The 14,966-nt window shown below is 39.0% G+C and overlaps 1 protein-coding gene across 2 annotated transcripts in view; it reads left to right on the forward strand.

Moving 5' to 3' along the window:
- The window catches only part of arhgef7a (Rho guanine nucleotide exchange factor (GEF) 7a), a 34,992-nt gene extending 20,696 nt beyond the window's left edge, over positions 1-14,296 (forward strand). Inside the window, exons 6-21 of one of the 2 annotated variants that reach the window (XM_020648367.3) lie at positions 223-302; positions 1,104-1,198; positions 1,395-1,490; positions 2,389-2,511; positions 4,066-4,204; positions 4,292-4,351; positions 4,465-4,611; positions 5,516-5,602; positions 5,730-5,808; positions 5,893-6,032; positions 7,421-7,642; positions 7,761-7,854; positions 8,831-8,920; positions 12,974-13,073; positions 13,261-13,315; positions 13,406-14,296. In XM_020648367.3, coding sequence (XP_020504023.1) covers positions 223-302; positions 1,104-1,198; positions 1,395-1,490; positions 2,389-2,511; positions 4,066-4,204; positions 4,292-4,351; positions 4,465-4,611; positions 5,516-5,602; positions 5,730-5,808; positions 5,893-6,032; positions 7,421-7,642; positions 7,761-7,854; positions 8,831-8,920; positions 12,974-13,073; positions 13,261-13,315; positions 13,406-13,528 — 1,730 coding nt within the window. In that variant the 3' untranslated portion in view covers positions 13,529-14,296. Of the gene's footprint in view, positions 1-222; positions 303-1,103; positions 1,199-1,394; positions 1,491-2,388; positions 2,512-4,065; positions 4,205-4,291; positions 4,352-4,464; positions 4,612-5,515; positions 5,603-5,729; positions 5,809-5,892; positions 6,033-7,420; positions 7,643-7,760; positions 7,855-8,830; positions 8,921-9,351; positions 12,581-12,973; positions 13,074-13,260; positions 13,316-13,405 lie in introns of those variants that run through there. The other variant, XM_020648369.2, reaches the window with a different exon arrangement.
- Positions 14,297-14,966: the final 670 nt, after the last annotated feature.

Consider the following 14,966-nt stretch of genomic DNA (forward strand, 5'->3'; position numbering starts at 1 on the left):
AAGGCAGCGGGAGAGAATTAAATTGTTGATACAATGCAATCCATGTATGAAACATATTAAGTATATTTGAGACAGTAACATGTATAAAATTAACTTGTAATATATATAGACTAGAATAGAATTACTTTATTGATCCCAAACTGGGAAATTGTGGATATAGGGAGAAAAAATGTACAGGAAGAACTTTGTGCACTGATTTGAATATTCTGTTTCTGAAACAAGTGTCCCCTAAGTCTGGCACTCTGAAGAGCCCACCTAAAGGCTTTGACACTTCTGCAATCAGCAAGACGTACTATAACCTGGTAAGGATAATCCTTCACTCTGTCTTTTCTTCTCTTTCTAGTTGCTCAACTTTCATTTCTGTATCTGTGTCTTTTCCTTTCTTCACCAACAACATGTGTTTTATTAGTGCCCTGTTTTTTTTATCAAGGCTTGTATCTATGCTTTTACAATTTACTATTTATCCATTTTGTAAATCCCAAAAATCCAAAAAGCAATTCCATGAAGAACCAGGTTTAAAATCTGGCTGTTTCTTTTTTTTTTTTTTTAACCATAACCTCTACAACCTCTATTGCTCTGTGCTCTGTGACCAATATGTCTGAGGACAGTTGTTTGTTATTCTGTCATCACAGCTGCTCTTTCTCCATCTCCCTGCCACACAATGCAGCACACATCTTTTACATTTCTGCTTTCAATTAAAAATGATGATAATGTGTATTTGAAATGATATTATTTTCTTGTCCATTTACAAGTATATCTGTGATGTGTGTGTTTATACTAATGACATCAACTACTCACAATGTTACATCGTCAGTCAGATAGCATATCTCACACTTTTATTCTATAAAAAATGTAGATATGAATATGTGAATGCACTGATCAGTGATGTCGCTCACACTCTAAACCTGCCCCATGTTTATTCTATCTGCAGGTCAACTTGTAGCTCTGAGGTGTTTATATTTATTTTAATAGTACATTTAATAATTATTTATGGACTCCTCATCTGTGACACCAAATCATGAAGTGCACAAACTGAAATAGTGATCTGAGGGTGTTTATTCTGAAGACTTTTTTTAAATGGAAGCTGTTCCTTTCTATTACAGGTGTTGCAGAATATTTTAGAAACAGAGACAGAATACTCCAAGGATCTTCAGAGCCTCTTGACAAACTACCTACGACCTCTTCAGGGCATTGATAAGTACGTCTCATTTGCCCATAAAGCTCGATGAGACCTGATCTAGGTTATTTAACAATGATTGTTACATACCAGGAGCTTCGGTTCAATTTGATTTTTATTGACTGTAAAACAACAGATCTCAACCTGACTTTCTTTTAGATGACCAACTTGTATGTTGTCGTTTAATGTTCTTTTGCCCTCTCATCTATTCCACCAGATTGAGCAGCGTGGATGTGGCTCTTATTCTGGGAAACCTTGAGGAGATCAGCACCTTCCAGCAGATGCTTGTCCAATCGCTGGAGGAGTGCACCAAGTAAGTCCCTTTCCCAGAAACACATCACCACTGCAGTATCCTCACTGTTTAATAATAAGCAGAGGGACATCTAGTGGTGGGATGACTGTACTGAGGGGATGTTAAATTAAATCATAGACTAGGGAATAAATCAGATGTTGTTCTTTTAGTCTAAATCAAGCTATTTTTCCATATACTTCAGTTTTCTTGTCTGGGCTGAGGTCAAATCCTGATGTTAGACTAGATGTCAAATCCCAACATTAAACCCAACAAACCCAAACATTAATGTATTGTAAAATCCTGACGTTAAATTGATCTCAAACCAAAGTGTTGAATTGACGTCAAATCCAAAGAGCTGTCTTCAAATCTCAACGTTGAATTGAAACCAAATCAAGACATTGAACTGATCTTTAATCCAGATGATTTGCTGCCTTCAAATCAATTCCATTTTGAACTGACATCAAGTTCAGACGTTCAATTGATGTAAAATCCCAACGATGACGTGATGTAATCAAATCCAGATTTTTTAAATTTAAATTAAAATTAAATCCTGATGTTTAATTGACATCAAATCACAAAGTTGGGCTGATGAAAAACGTTGAAATCACATAAAACCCTGATGTTGGCTTGACCTCAAATCTTGACTTTGGGCTGAAGTCATTTCTCTATGTTGAATGATGTTGATCCCGATGTCGGGCTGACGTCTTACCCAAACGTTGAATTGATGTCAAATTACGATGTTGGGTTGATGTCAAATACAATGTTTAATCGATGGATAATCTTGACGTTGTGGGTGGTCAAGTCCTGACATTGAATTCACATTAAATCCCATTGTTGGGCTGGTGTCAAATCTCAATGTTTAATTGACTTTACATCCTGGCATCTTTGTATCATTTTATCATATTGTGTTTTTCTTCAGGCTTCCAGAGAGCCAGCAAAGAGTCGGAGGCTTCTTCCTCAACCTCATAACACAAATGAAGGCTCTTTATGCAGGTTACTGCTCCAACCATCCCTCTGCTGTCAATGTACTAACCCAGCACGGGTAAGTTTACACAACGTCTAAACATTTAGATTTATGTCTCCAACACATTATCATGCAGCAGGTCTGAGGAAATAAGAAGGGGGTTAAGTTAAAAAGGGAAACAGCTGCAACAGAAAAGGAAAAAGAACTGTATTATATATTCTATTGTTAAAGTTATTGTTGAAGCGGTTTGTTTGCTGGTTTTGGCAGCTATTGTGGATTTCCAAACACAAAGTGAGGACTCTGCAGTCAGCTGTTTATCAACACAAGTGCAGCTGTGGCAGTTTTATTTTTGCAGAAATAATTGGAAAACGGCTCTAAGACGGGGAAGGAAAGACGCTTTTTTTTAAAACAAATTAACCGTGCGTAGAAGGGGGTAAAGGTCTAAATTGTGGACCTAATGTAGCATCAATATAAACTGCATATTAGATAGAATGGTTTAGATAGAATGTTTATGATGGTGTGACTCATTGCAGCGCTGTTGTATGAAAAGCTGTTCACTATGCTGAGTGTCTAATAATCGGTGTTGTAAGAGTTTATTTGAATCAGTACAGTTTTCTTGTTATTTGGTTTATGCTCTTTTTTTGGGTTTTCTTTTTGGACATTTTATGCGTTTTATTAGAGATAGATAGGAGAACGACATGATGGAAAAGAGCTACAGGTCGGCTTTGAACCCGGGCCGCCTGTTTGGAGGATCAGGGCCTCCTTACATGGGGTGCACGCACTAACCACTGCGCTACCAGCGGCCCATTTGGTTTATGTTTGAATTATTTTTGACATTTTGTCGAGAAGTTGAATGTCAGTTTAAAGAGTGTTACGCCCCGACTAGAGGAGGTCAAGGCACAACATGAATAAAGGCCCAAATCCCTCACTTCCCAAGCAGCCATGAAGGACTATCTAATGTTTGTTTTTACCAGAAAATAATTTGTTTCATGATAAAGGAATATTGTACAGCAACATATTAGTGAAAATAAGAATAAGCTTCAGGGTGAATCGGTGCCAAACACAACAAACAAAACCGAGTCTAACTGATAATGAACCAAACCTGATAAATCAAGGAAAACAAACTACAACCAACTTACCTCCCTAACTAACCAAAAGCATGATTACCTGACGATTCAACCCTACAACACTTAACACAAAACAAACTAAGAACAGCCTAACAAAGGAAACGTGGCATGGCTGGTTGGAAGGTGAGGACGATGGGGTTCCCTCTGCGCTGCAGCGATGTCATCTCCCTGCTTTAACAGTGGGGAAGACCTCTTCATAGTCATAATCATTTTATTTATTTATTTTTCATTTTTATACATATTTTTTTTAATTCTTATCGGTGTGCATTAGTCTCTCAATGATTTTATAAACTACTTTTTCGTCAATAACTTTTCTGCACTCTTGTAGAGCACTTTGAACTGCAATTTAATTTGTCTGAGAGGTGCCATATAAATAAAGTTTGATTGATTGATCGTTAGTGGGAGCGGGTAACTGACAGGCTTGATGTTCAGTGTTTCTATGAATGTTATTTTTGAATGAAAGTGAGTTACATTCTGTCTCTCTCTCTTTTCTCTCCTCTTGTAGTGACGTATTGGGGGAGTTCATGGAGGGGAGGGGTGCAGTCAGTCCTGGGATCCTCACCCTGACTACGGGTCTCAGTAAACCCTTCATGAGACTCGACAAGTACCCCACTTTACTCAAAGAGCTGGAGAGGCACATGGAGGTGTGCATCCAAACATCCGTCTAAAGCATGTTGTGTTGTCATGATGCGTCTTTTAATAACCAACATTGTTTTATTATTTTCCTCCAGGAGAGTCATCCGGATCGGCCAGACATACAGAAGTGCATGGCATCTTTCAAAAACCTATCTGTAAGCGGGTCTCTCTTCCTCTCCCGTCTGTTGTAGTATGTATGAAAGTCTCCTATCAAATAAGATAAATGATGGCACAGGGGTTAAATAGTTGTTTGCATTCGTTGTGCCAGTCTCAGTGCCAGGAGGTGCGGAAGCGCAAGGAACTGGAGCTGCAGATTCTCACTGAGGCCATCCGGCTGTGGGAGGGGGACGACATTAAGACCCTGGGCTCTGTGCTCTACATGAGCCAGGTCTTAGTCCAGAGTCCTGGTTCAGAGGTATGAGCTTCACCCACCAACACCATGATCACTGTATTGTCCCAGAAACTGTTGCTAATATCAGATCCACTAGAAGTTATTTATTTGGGGATTCCAAACTTTATATCTCCTGAACCCCCAAAATAAGGGGGCCAGAGTACGGGGACCCCCACTGTCCCTGAATGAGGTTAAGGCATATAATGCAGCGCAGCGCAGCGCCACACACACGCACTAATGGGTCTATCCAAACATTAGTAACACTTTTTGAAAGGCATCTCACGACCCTCCTCTTGGTCACCCGCAACATCTAAGGAAAGGGGCCTCAAGGGTGGAAACAATAAAAAGTAAAGACAAAAAAAGGAAGTGAAGAATATTCATGTGATTTGAAATATTAAGCGCTGAAAATGTTTCCAAAATAATCCAGATAATCAGCATTTATTACATCCAACATGTATCGTTTACAATGCGAAAGTCTTGTTACATCTGCTTTAAAAAAAAAAAAAAAAAACTGGCCCAGTGATCGAATTGCTCTGCTCTCGACCTTTACTGTCTGCTCAGCATTAAGGAGGAGAAGACAAACTACAGAGTGTTTTTCAAGGTTTTCTACTCACTGAATTAACTTCTGGATGTTTTTAAGATGAGAAATTGATGTTGGAGACATATGATGCATATTTACAACGTCAAATTGAAAATGTTATCTGCTGTTTTCAAAGTTTACTAGTCACACCTCCTTTCCTACAGTGACACAGATCACATCAGCCATATCCATTATCTGTAAACATTTTTATCTGAATGTTTTCCCTTTGTCACATATTTTTAATGATAGGGTGTTGCTGCTCTGGCTGGTACTTAAATATTTTCTATTGTTTTGATTTTTTTTATCTGTTTCTTTTTTCTAATTCTTAAACCTTTTCCTGTTCATTAGGAAAAGAGTGAGCGTTACCTCATGCTCTTCCCTCACGTCCTCCTCATGTTGTCCGCCAGCCCCAGGATGAGCGGCTTCATATTCCAGGTCAGAAAATAAACCTTTCCTACGTTTAGTCCCCCCCCCCCTCCAGTGTTGAACATTAGCATTCATTTCATGAAAAGCCTTTTCTCTGTTACGTCTTAATTCTAATGCGAGTTTATCACCCATGAAGGGAAAATTGCCCCTGGCCAGCATGACGGTGACCAAACTTGAAGACTGTGAAGCTCATAAAAACGCCTTTGAGCTAAACGGTAAGGCTCTTAATGAGTAAGATGTTGAGTGTGATTCATTTACAGATGATTCCTTCACCGACATCATCATCTTTGTCCCTGCAGGTACGATGTTTGACCGTCTTACAGTGGTGTGTACCAACCAGCAGGACCTGCAGGACTGGTCTGAACACCTGCCCCGACAGATCAAGCACACTGCGGCCACAGCGCCCAGCCACAAACCGCTCACTGTTCCCTGCCACACGGTCAGGAGCTAATATTTCATTCCCTAATACAGATCATTTTCTGTCTAATCAGTGGTTCCCAGTGCAAAGTTAAAGGGGTCATATTCTGCTTTTTCTGGTTTTATATGCTCTTTAGTGTTTTCCAAGTGTCCTGTGCATGTTTAGACACATCTATGTGCAAAAATACAAAGTCCACGGAAACGCAACTTCTCCTACGTCCTCCTGTTAGCTGTAGCATTAGCTGCGTGTAACGCTCGGTTCTAGCCCCCCTCGAAAAAAAATTGCCAGTGTGACGTCTTGTCAGTGTGAGATCACTGATCTAAGCCCATTGGCTCGTTGTGGCAAGCCGAGCAGCTCATGTTGCACACCCGTTAACTTCTGTAGCACGCCCACGATATGCCGTAGCCTGCGGTAGCACAGTAGTGCTAAGGTGTTAATGTTTTTGCTCCCCTCGGAGCCAAAGTGGCTGCATTCCCAATATGGTAAAATGGGCGTGACATTTCCGAGAACCGTGCTGAGCGACTGACCATTTAAGGTAGAGCCGACAGGCCAACCAATCAGATCAGACTTGGCACACGTGGGGACTCTGAACGTGGGCACTTAGAGAGAGAGTCAGAAGAGAGCCGGTGCGTGGAGTGGCAGGACATGAAAACAGACACTTTTTTAGAACTTTAGCTATTGTGAACATACTTTAGTAGGTACATAGAATAAATATACGAACCCCAAAAAGGGCAGAATATGACCTCTTTAACACTCTGACACGCCCTGTGTCCACCTAGCATTTTTTTCTGAGTTTCAGTGTCTTTTTTGTTTTCAATGAGGAGAGAGCGTTTGCAGCAGAAAGCGGCTGCCTGCAGAAAAAGCACAGCCTTTATTTATTAAAATAAAAACTGATGAGAGTGGCTTTAACAAGCATCTGAGGAAAAAAAAAAGTTTTTCTAAAGAGCACAAAATAGGAAATTTAGATAGACGTTTATATCCTGCAAGTAGCGACCAGTGATATCTTTGTGTACGTTTTGAAAATATTTTATTAGGGTTTAATGTCCTTCTCTGCTGTCATGTTCAAAAACTGTCATCATAGCTTTGGACTGAGTTACTCTACCAACAAACACATTTCACCCTGACACCCTGGACACTTTACATTGTTTACATTCTCTTATATTTTGTATATTCAAATATTTATTTTTTTAATTTGACATTATATTTCTATATTACTGTATTTACGTGTTTTAGTAATTGAGTGTTATTGCATGGCCTTGCGGAACAGTCTTTACATTTCACTGCACATCTGTATGAGCACGTGACAAATACAAATCTTGAATCTTGAATCTTGAATTTCAACGGAGGGGCTGACCATTCTTTCTTTGATAGAAGTTGTAAAATCTGTTGTTTTGTGTTTCGTTCCTCAGCTCCCATCTCACCCTCTCACACCGTCCCGGCACGCTGAGGGGAGAGCCATGACGGTGGCTCCCACTTACCACACCCTGCCTCACCCCTCCTCCCACGGAACGTCTCACAGCACCTTGATGTGGGGCCCACTGGAACCACCCAACACCCCCAAACCCTGGAGCCTGAGCTGTTTGCGACCTGCACCTCCTCTACGCCCCTCTGCTGCCCTCTGCTACAAGGAGGTGAGGGACTGTCTGTTCATGTACTCATGGTCTCCTCAACATGTTTTTTTCTATGTCTGGAACTCCTCATTATTATACTGTTGTCTCTTTGTTTTCTGCTTTTCCCTTCCTCTTTCAGGATCTCAGTAAAAGCCCTAAGAGTGTAAAGAAGCTCCTTCCCAAGCGCAAGCCCGAGAGGAAACAGTCTGAGGAAGAATTTGCGTTGAGAAAGAGTACGTTTCTGAACTGTCTAGAGTTTCATTGGATTTCGATTCATCAGATTTTTTTCTTTCTGAAAGAGAAATGTCTTATTTGCATCTTTATCAAGAGCTGCATGAGAGAACCAATAACAACAGAACCCCCCCCCCCCCCCCTCTTCTTGCTAAGTTTAGCGAGGCCTACTGGTCGTAGCTTCTTACTTAATAAACAGCCAAGGCTCTGCTACCACATTTCCACAGTCTAGGGAAAGAGACCTGTTTTTTAGGCCCCGCCCCCCTGAGAAGATGAGACTTGCAAGCTGTTTGTTCTTTTAAAAAACGGATTTGAAACCTTTCACAAGGTTTATTGGCTGTATTTGCTCTTTCTCTTAAACCCATCACTTTTTTATTTTTTTATTTTTTATTAGGTGCAATAGAGTGACAAAATTGGTGATATATAAATAACAAATAAGGCAAAATACAGTAAAAAAAATAAAGACAGCAAAATACTAAGACATCAATATACACACATCAGACTACGACCAGCAAAACGACAAAACTATATGAAATACCTAAGAAAGGATACAAGAAGTGATAGAGAGAAGGTGCTTGTAAGGGGGACTTGAGAGGTAGAAGTTAACTAATTTATTTACTATAACCTTCTCATAACTCTTATTTCATTAATTATTTTAGAATTTTAATATTTGTATCAACCGGTTTTTTGCAGTCTCGTATAAAAACAAAACTTGTAAATTCTATCATCGTCCACTATTTGAATCGTATCTCTTTTATCGCTATTACATCACGACTTTGTTTCAAAATATGTTTAATCATCTCACTCTCGGCAAGAAGATAAATAAGCATACCTCCCAAAATGTGCAGGTTTTTTTTTTTTTTTTTGGTCTTTTGTGTGCTTATTGTGTATAGCAGTAGGAAGCAGAGGTTAGACAGCTGAAGTAAATAAACATGTATACTCATATTTCCCCCTTTCTTTCAACTCTTCTTTGTGCAGGCACAGCTGCTCTGGAAGAAGATGCCCAGATCCTGAAAGTTATCGAGGCATACTGCACCAGCGCGAAAACCAGGCAGACTCTGAACTCCAGTAAGAAAATACAAAAACCTTACATGTGCATGCAAACAAGACCGGAGATGTGAAGAAGAGAAGCTTTCTGTCTTCATACTGCTATACCTGTTATTCTGTAACTCAAAGCCTGTCTTTAACACTGGTGTTCTGAACTGATCTTTCTAACAGTATCTTCTCTTCTGTCTCTCTCCTCCATCCCTCACTTTTTTTGGCATTGCTGTGGTTTACCTTGTGTTCCTTCTTTTCCATCATGATTTATTTTCACCATACATATATCAAATTACCGCATTATCCCATCCTGCTTCTCTCATTGGTTATTATTATTTTCCATCTGTTACGGCTGCATATACAACCCCCGCTGCACTGCCACTCTTTTTTTTTTTTTTTTCACCTCACCCAACCTTTTCACCATCTGCATTCGAAAAAACTCCGTCTTGCCCAAAAACCAGCCTGGCAGGGCACTGACCTGATGCACAACCACGTGCTGGCAGATGCAGACCGGTCCAGCGTGGACCCACCGGGCCGCCGTAGCAGCGTTTCGAGGCCTGAGTTGTCCTCTGACTTGTCAGAGGACTCTGACTATGACTCCATCTGGACCACCCACAGTTACAGGATGGGTTCAGTGCCGCGCAAGAGTTGCATCTCTCACCAGAACTAAAGAACGTACAGTACTGCCTCGCTGTGCTGTAATGTAATGTACAAGCGGGCTTACCTCTTTTACCTTCAATGTATGAAAAGAAACTAGATTTTTTTATTTATCTATTTATTTTCTATTATATTTGTTGATTTTTTTTTTGTTAACTTATTCGGTTTATTTATTTTTAGACTGTTTGTTTTAAGATGTTTTAAGCATCTCCCTGTTGCCTTGCCACTTTCCCTTTTATGTGCCTCCTCTCTTCATGTAGTTGTCATGCAGTAGGTGTTCAGTATTTATTGTTAATTTATCATGAATGTGACCACTCCCCTTGTTTGACCATCAAATTTGGCGGACTCTCTCAGCAAAGGGAGTACAGGGATGTTGGAGTGGAATAAAGGGGAGGGATAACCAGTGGGAGGGAACGGTGGGGACTGAGCTTTTCCTGTCTGATATTCAGATGTAATTCAGGAACGAGTGTATTCTAAATGACCATTTACTACTTTTTCTCCAGTATGTGTTTCTAGAGTATGTATTCTCAAACATAGCACAGATGTCATACACACATGCACAGGTCCAGGCACATATGCTCCTGTCGCCTGCTAAATATAACAGCATGCAAATAAAATATCCAATTCTGTTATAATTTCATGTCATTTTCATAATCTGAGTCCTGACTAATGTCGCAAGTGCTTAGCAGGATTAAAATGTACCCACATGACCAAAAGCTACTAAATCCTAAAAGTCTTTGTTTAGTTTGAATAGTTAATAAAACATTGGTTATTGTTTTGCTGTAGCTGCTACAGGAAGAGATGATTATCACATACACATATAATCTACTAAAGCGTTCTCCAGCTAGTGGACTAAAAATTATGAATTAAAGGGTCAATTCACCTAAAATTTTGTTTAAAAAAAAAAAGCATGCATACATGGATAAGCCAAAGACCTCACTTATAACAGTTTGAAATCCACTTCATATAATCCTACAAGCTACATTGGTAATGTGGTGGGTGAAGAAATCCCCAGGACAGTAGGCTTACCTTTCTTTTTGTATTTGCGGTGAACTGGCCCTTTAATTCATTCATTTTGAATAATTTGCTGTATTGTGAAGTCTCCCAAGCATCGTCCTTTAAAGCTTGATCTTCAGCGGTTCTACAGGGTTGCATTTATATTTAGTTGTAGACCTTGAGTTAATACATTTACAAAACAAAAAAAGGTCTACTTAAACTAGCCTGACGCTAACAAGCTACAAACCTACAGCATCGCACAGCTACAGTCCTTTAATGCAAATCAAATGCCTTTTGTTTAGAGACCCCCTACAAGTCGATCAAATACTCTGACTTTTTGTCAATATCATTTTCTCCCTGAGAGTTAGATGGGATGATTGACTCCACTCACAGAACTGCCCTGTCAAAGTGAGGCTTTAGCTAGAAGCAGCTTAGCCTAGCTTAGCATACAGGCTAGGAGATGAGGTAACAGCTGTTGTTGAAAAGGAGACAAAATTACAGCTCTGAGTTCACTTTTCAAATGTATGGTACAAAAACGAGTGAATTTGTTAATTGGTGCGCTTTGGAAGTTGTGTTTTTTTAAACCTTTGGACAGAGCAAGGCTAGCTGTTTCACTGTTAACAGCCTCAATGCTAAGCCTGACACAACATGGCTGAACACAAGGTCTCTGCCTCGCTCACAAAGTATTTTTGTGCCACGTTGTCAGAGAACAACACATCTGTATAAACAAGCTAGGCTAGTAGTTTCCTCTGCTTTCTGTATGTATGCAAAGCCAAGCTAACCAGCTGCTAGCTGTAGCTAATTGGACAAAAGGGTGGAAACCTTTTTCCAATCAAACTCTCAACAAGAAAAGCCAATTAGCACATTTCGCAAAATGCTGACCTATTCCTTTACTGGAATAGCGTGATAATTTGACCAAGATATCTTAATAAAATTAACATCCCATGCAACAAACTAGCACCTATGCTACAGCCTTGTTAGCCAGACATGGCTTTATGTTGTCTGGTTTGCGAGGTTTACCATGTTTTCCAGGTTCTCTCTTGCATTAATGACTATTTTTATGAAGAAGTATTTTTCCAGTGTTGGTATTAAAGTACAGGTTGGCATCCACTTAGAGTCTATCTCCTCTAACAGCAAGCAATGCTAATGAAGTATGAAATATATTGGTCCATGTTACAGCACTATTTAGTGTTTTTAAAATGATTTCTGTATTGTATTCATTATTTTTTATACAGGTGATTTTCTTTTTTAATTTATATTTTATTCTGTATGTCAATGTTTACAAAATGGTCCCTTGAAGGTTTTTTTTATTTTATTTAATTGGTCTGTATGAAAGTTTACACTGCAAATTATAACATGAAGTGTTTGAATTATTTTGCACAATCATGTAACGGGCCAGTGGGCGTGGGGGAATAGAATCCGTCAAATTCTGTACTTTTTGTGTGTATGATATAGTTCTAAAGGTAGACTTGAGTATTTAGTGTTACCGTAAAGTAAATGCTCATTCGTAGTGTAAATTCTCACCCTGTGTTTTAAAGGCATTGGGGTTCAAAAAAAAAAAAAAGAAAGAAAAAGAAACAAGAGACAGCCAATAAACAGGAAACATTTCTATGTAAACTACTCATTCAACCTCAGAATACTGTCAGAATGGACTTGAAATATAAGAGCACATAGTCTCCCTTTCTGTAAATAATAGTTGTCACGGAGCAAGAAAATAAAAAAAAAAAGTCCATTCTACCTTCTATGAGTATTTGATCTGAGAATATCACTGTCCTTATATCATGTGCTAAACTTTGTGACAGGTGTATTCAGTGGTCTTTAAAACTTAAACATACTGTGTGACAGGCAGGGTGAAGAGACCGACTGTCTTTGACCAACATTGTCCTCTTTGTGCTCTAATGCTGTATTCAGTTTACACATGTGACCACGTCTTATCTGCAGAACAGCGCCTTCAGTGTATTTGTCTTAATCTGCTGAAGTGTTCCAGTCCCAAACGCTGTATTATGAGTTTTGAATAAATCTGTCATTTGGTAGACACTGGCATTCTGGTGGTTTTGTTAGAAAGACTTATCTGATTGTGTGTAGTGTGTGTTGTGATTTAGGAAGATGATGGAGTTCTTGTTAATTTCAGATCAACAGAAAATGGAAATATGAATGAATTCATTAATTTATGTGTTGTTGTTTTTTTTCCAGATAACTCCACAGCCTCTCTTTCTTTCACTTTCTTCTGGCTTTTATCTGGTATCTGGTCTGAGCATGACTAACACTCTACTTCTACCACCAATTATTCTGCAAATATTCTGTTATTGTCGCTTTAATGCGTCCCTTGTTCCACTAAGTATGTTCAGAAAAGTAACTACAAAAAGTCCTCTTACGACAAGGTGAGACATCCATGTACAAGTCTTTTAGCAATCTTCTGTTTTGATACAGGGCCGCGTAAGGAAACAGAGCTGCAAATGATCATCCCCGGAGAGAAGAAGGTCCTTGGGGAGGGTCCTAATCGCAACGGACAGAGTGCAGTAGAAGACAAGTAAGATACTGGACAATTCTCTCTCTTTTGCTTTTTCTCTGCCAGGAATTTTAAATTGACCCTGTGCACTTTCATAACCTGTCTGCGGCACCAAGGTAGGTGAGTGGTCTTTAAAGATGGACTTGATATGCAGGCCTATCCTTTAATAACCAGTCTAGTGGACATGACTTTATCATATTACTTTAAGGAGCCTGGTGGATGTGGTGTACGCCCTGAGGGATGAGGTACAAGAGCTGAAACAAGTGAGTAACTGGAAATTGTGACTTTCAGTTTAATTAGGTAGACTCTCTGTTTATAAATAACATACATGACATTGTCATTTTACCTTGTAGGATACCAAGAAGATGAAGAGGTCATTGGAAGAGGAGCAGAGAGCACGGAAGGATCTGGAAAAAGTTGTGAGGAGAGTGTTAAAGAGTATGAATGACCCGACCTGGGATGAGACAAACCTCTGAGGAGTACCATATCTACCTGAATATCTTGAAATCTACACAATGACGCGCATGACTTAAAGTTGGTTGTTTCATTTGAGAGGACAACAGTGAATCTGTCAGCAGGGTCCTTTTGTGCTTGTTTGAGATGAAAGTGTGTATTTGCTCTAAGGTTGGAGTCATATTTGCCTATTTTCTGTGATAAAATAAGGAATCACCGAAGTGATGATGAACAGACTTTGACCACCCATTCCATGATGACATTCCTTGAAACACAATAGGGAAGGAGATTACTCACTAAACTGTTGGTGTGTTCATCACTATCCATCATCTGTGTTTATGGCATCGACCCGGCTGCAAGACGAGTCGAGAGAAGTCCTCTGCCTATATTTATTCAAATTTATGCTGTCCAATGGTACATAAACGGTACGTTAATGGTTTAAATGGTCCAAAAGGCCTTGGACAAGTCTTAACCATTTCATAACCTCTCTGATGTTATTTAATTTTTTTTTTTTTAAATGAATTTTCTTTGTCCTCGTTCCCTGGCAAAGGCTTATTCTGTTGTTTTAAGGCTGAAGCAAGCGGAATGTCTGGAAACTCGTTTTAAGTGTGTTATTTTATTTTTTTGCAATTTCTGTTTCTTAATTGTATGACCACTTTGCGGTTTGACTCTCTCTCTCTAGGTTTCCCAGGGAATTGTACAGATATTGAACTTGTACTGTATAATGTAAATACTGCAAAAAGATGAGCCTCTGTCCTTGGGGAGAAATAAAGTTGGTTTTAGAAGAATGACTGAGTTACTGCCGAAACTGCTGCAACATTACAAAGGAACAATGATTCACGACTTTTTGACTCCCAAGTTTCACACGTAGGCTACACAAAGCTCTAGGGCTGGACAATATAGGCAAGGCAGGCAACTCCAGCTTTACATTCATATAAGCAAAAGTTTGTATTTTTTTGGTTGTATTCATTTTTATAGGGATTTGCACTGTAGGCTACATCTAGGCCTAGTTACATTCAAAAGCGATATTCCAATCACAATTAACCAGTAAAACTTTAAAATAGGCCTTTAATTATTGTTTCAGAACATACACGAGGCTACAAAGAATACAGTAGAATACAGACCTGTATCTATAAACTATACAGTATGCTACTTATCTAAAAAGAACAATTGAAATATGAGAGTGCAAATATGAAATTGTGCTAAACTTCCAGTAAGTCTCAATAAATGTTTCTCTTTCATTAATTGAAATTATAATAATAATAATAATAATAATAACTTTATTTATATAGCACCTTTTAAAAACACAGGTTTACAAAGTGCTTTGACAAACAGCAAAAACAAGAACAAACTAAACCAAACACAGAAGAACATAAACAACAGCAAGAACATAACAAATACTAAATACTAAAAATAATGAAATACAATTCAACAGAAAAGAACCCATAGTGCACGATACCC

The sequence above is a fragment of the Labrus bergylta genome, chromosome 13 (assembly GCF_963930695.1).
Source record: "Labrus bergylta chromosome 13, fLabBer1.1, whole genome shotgun sequence".
Classification (NCBI taxonomy): Eukaryota; Metazoa; Chordata; class Actinopteri; order Labriformes; family Labridae; genus Labrus; species Labrus bergylta.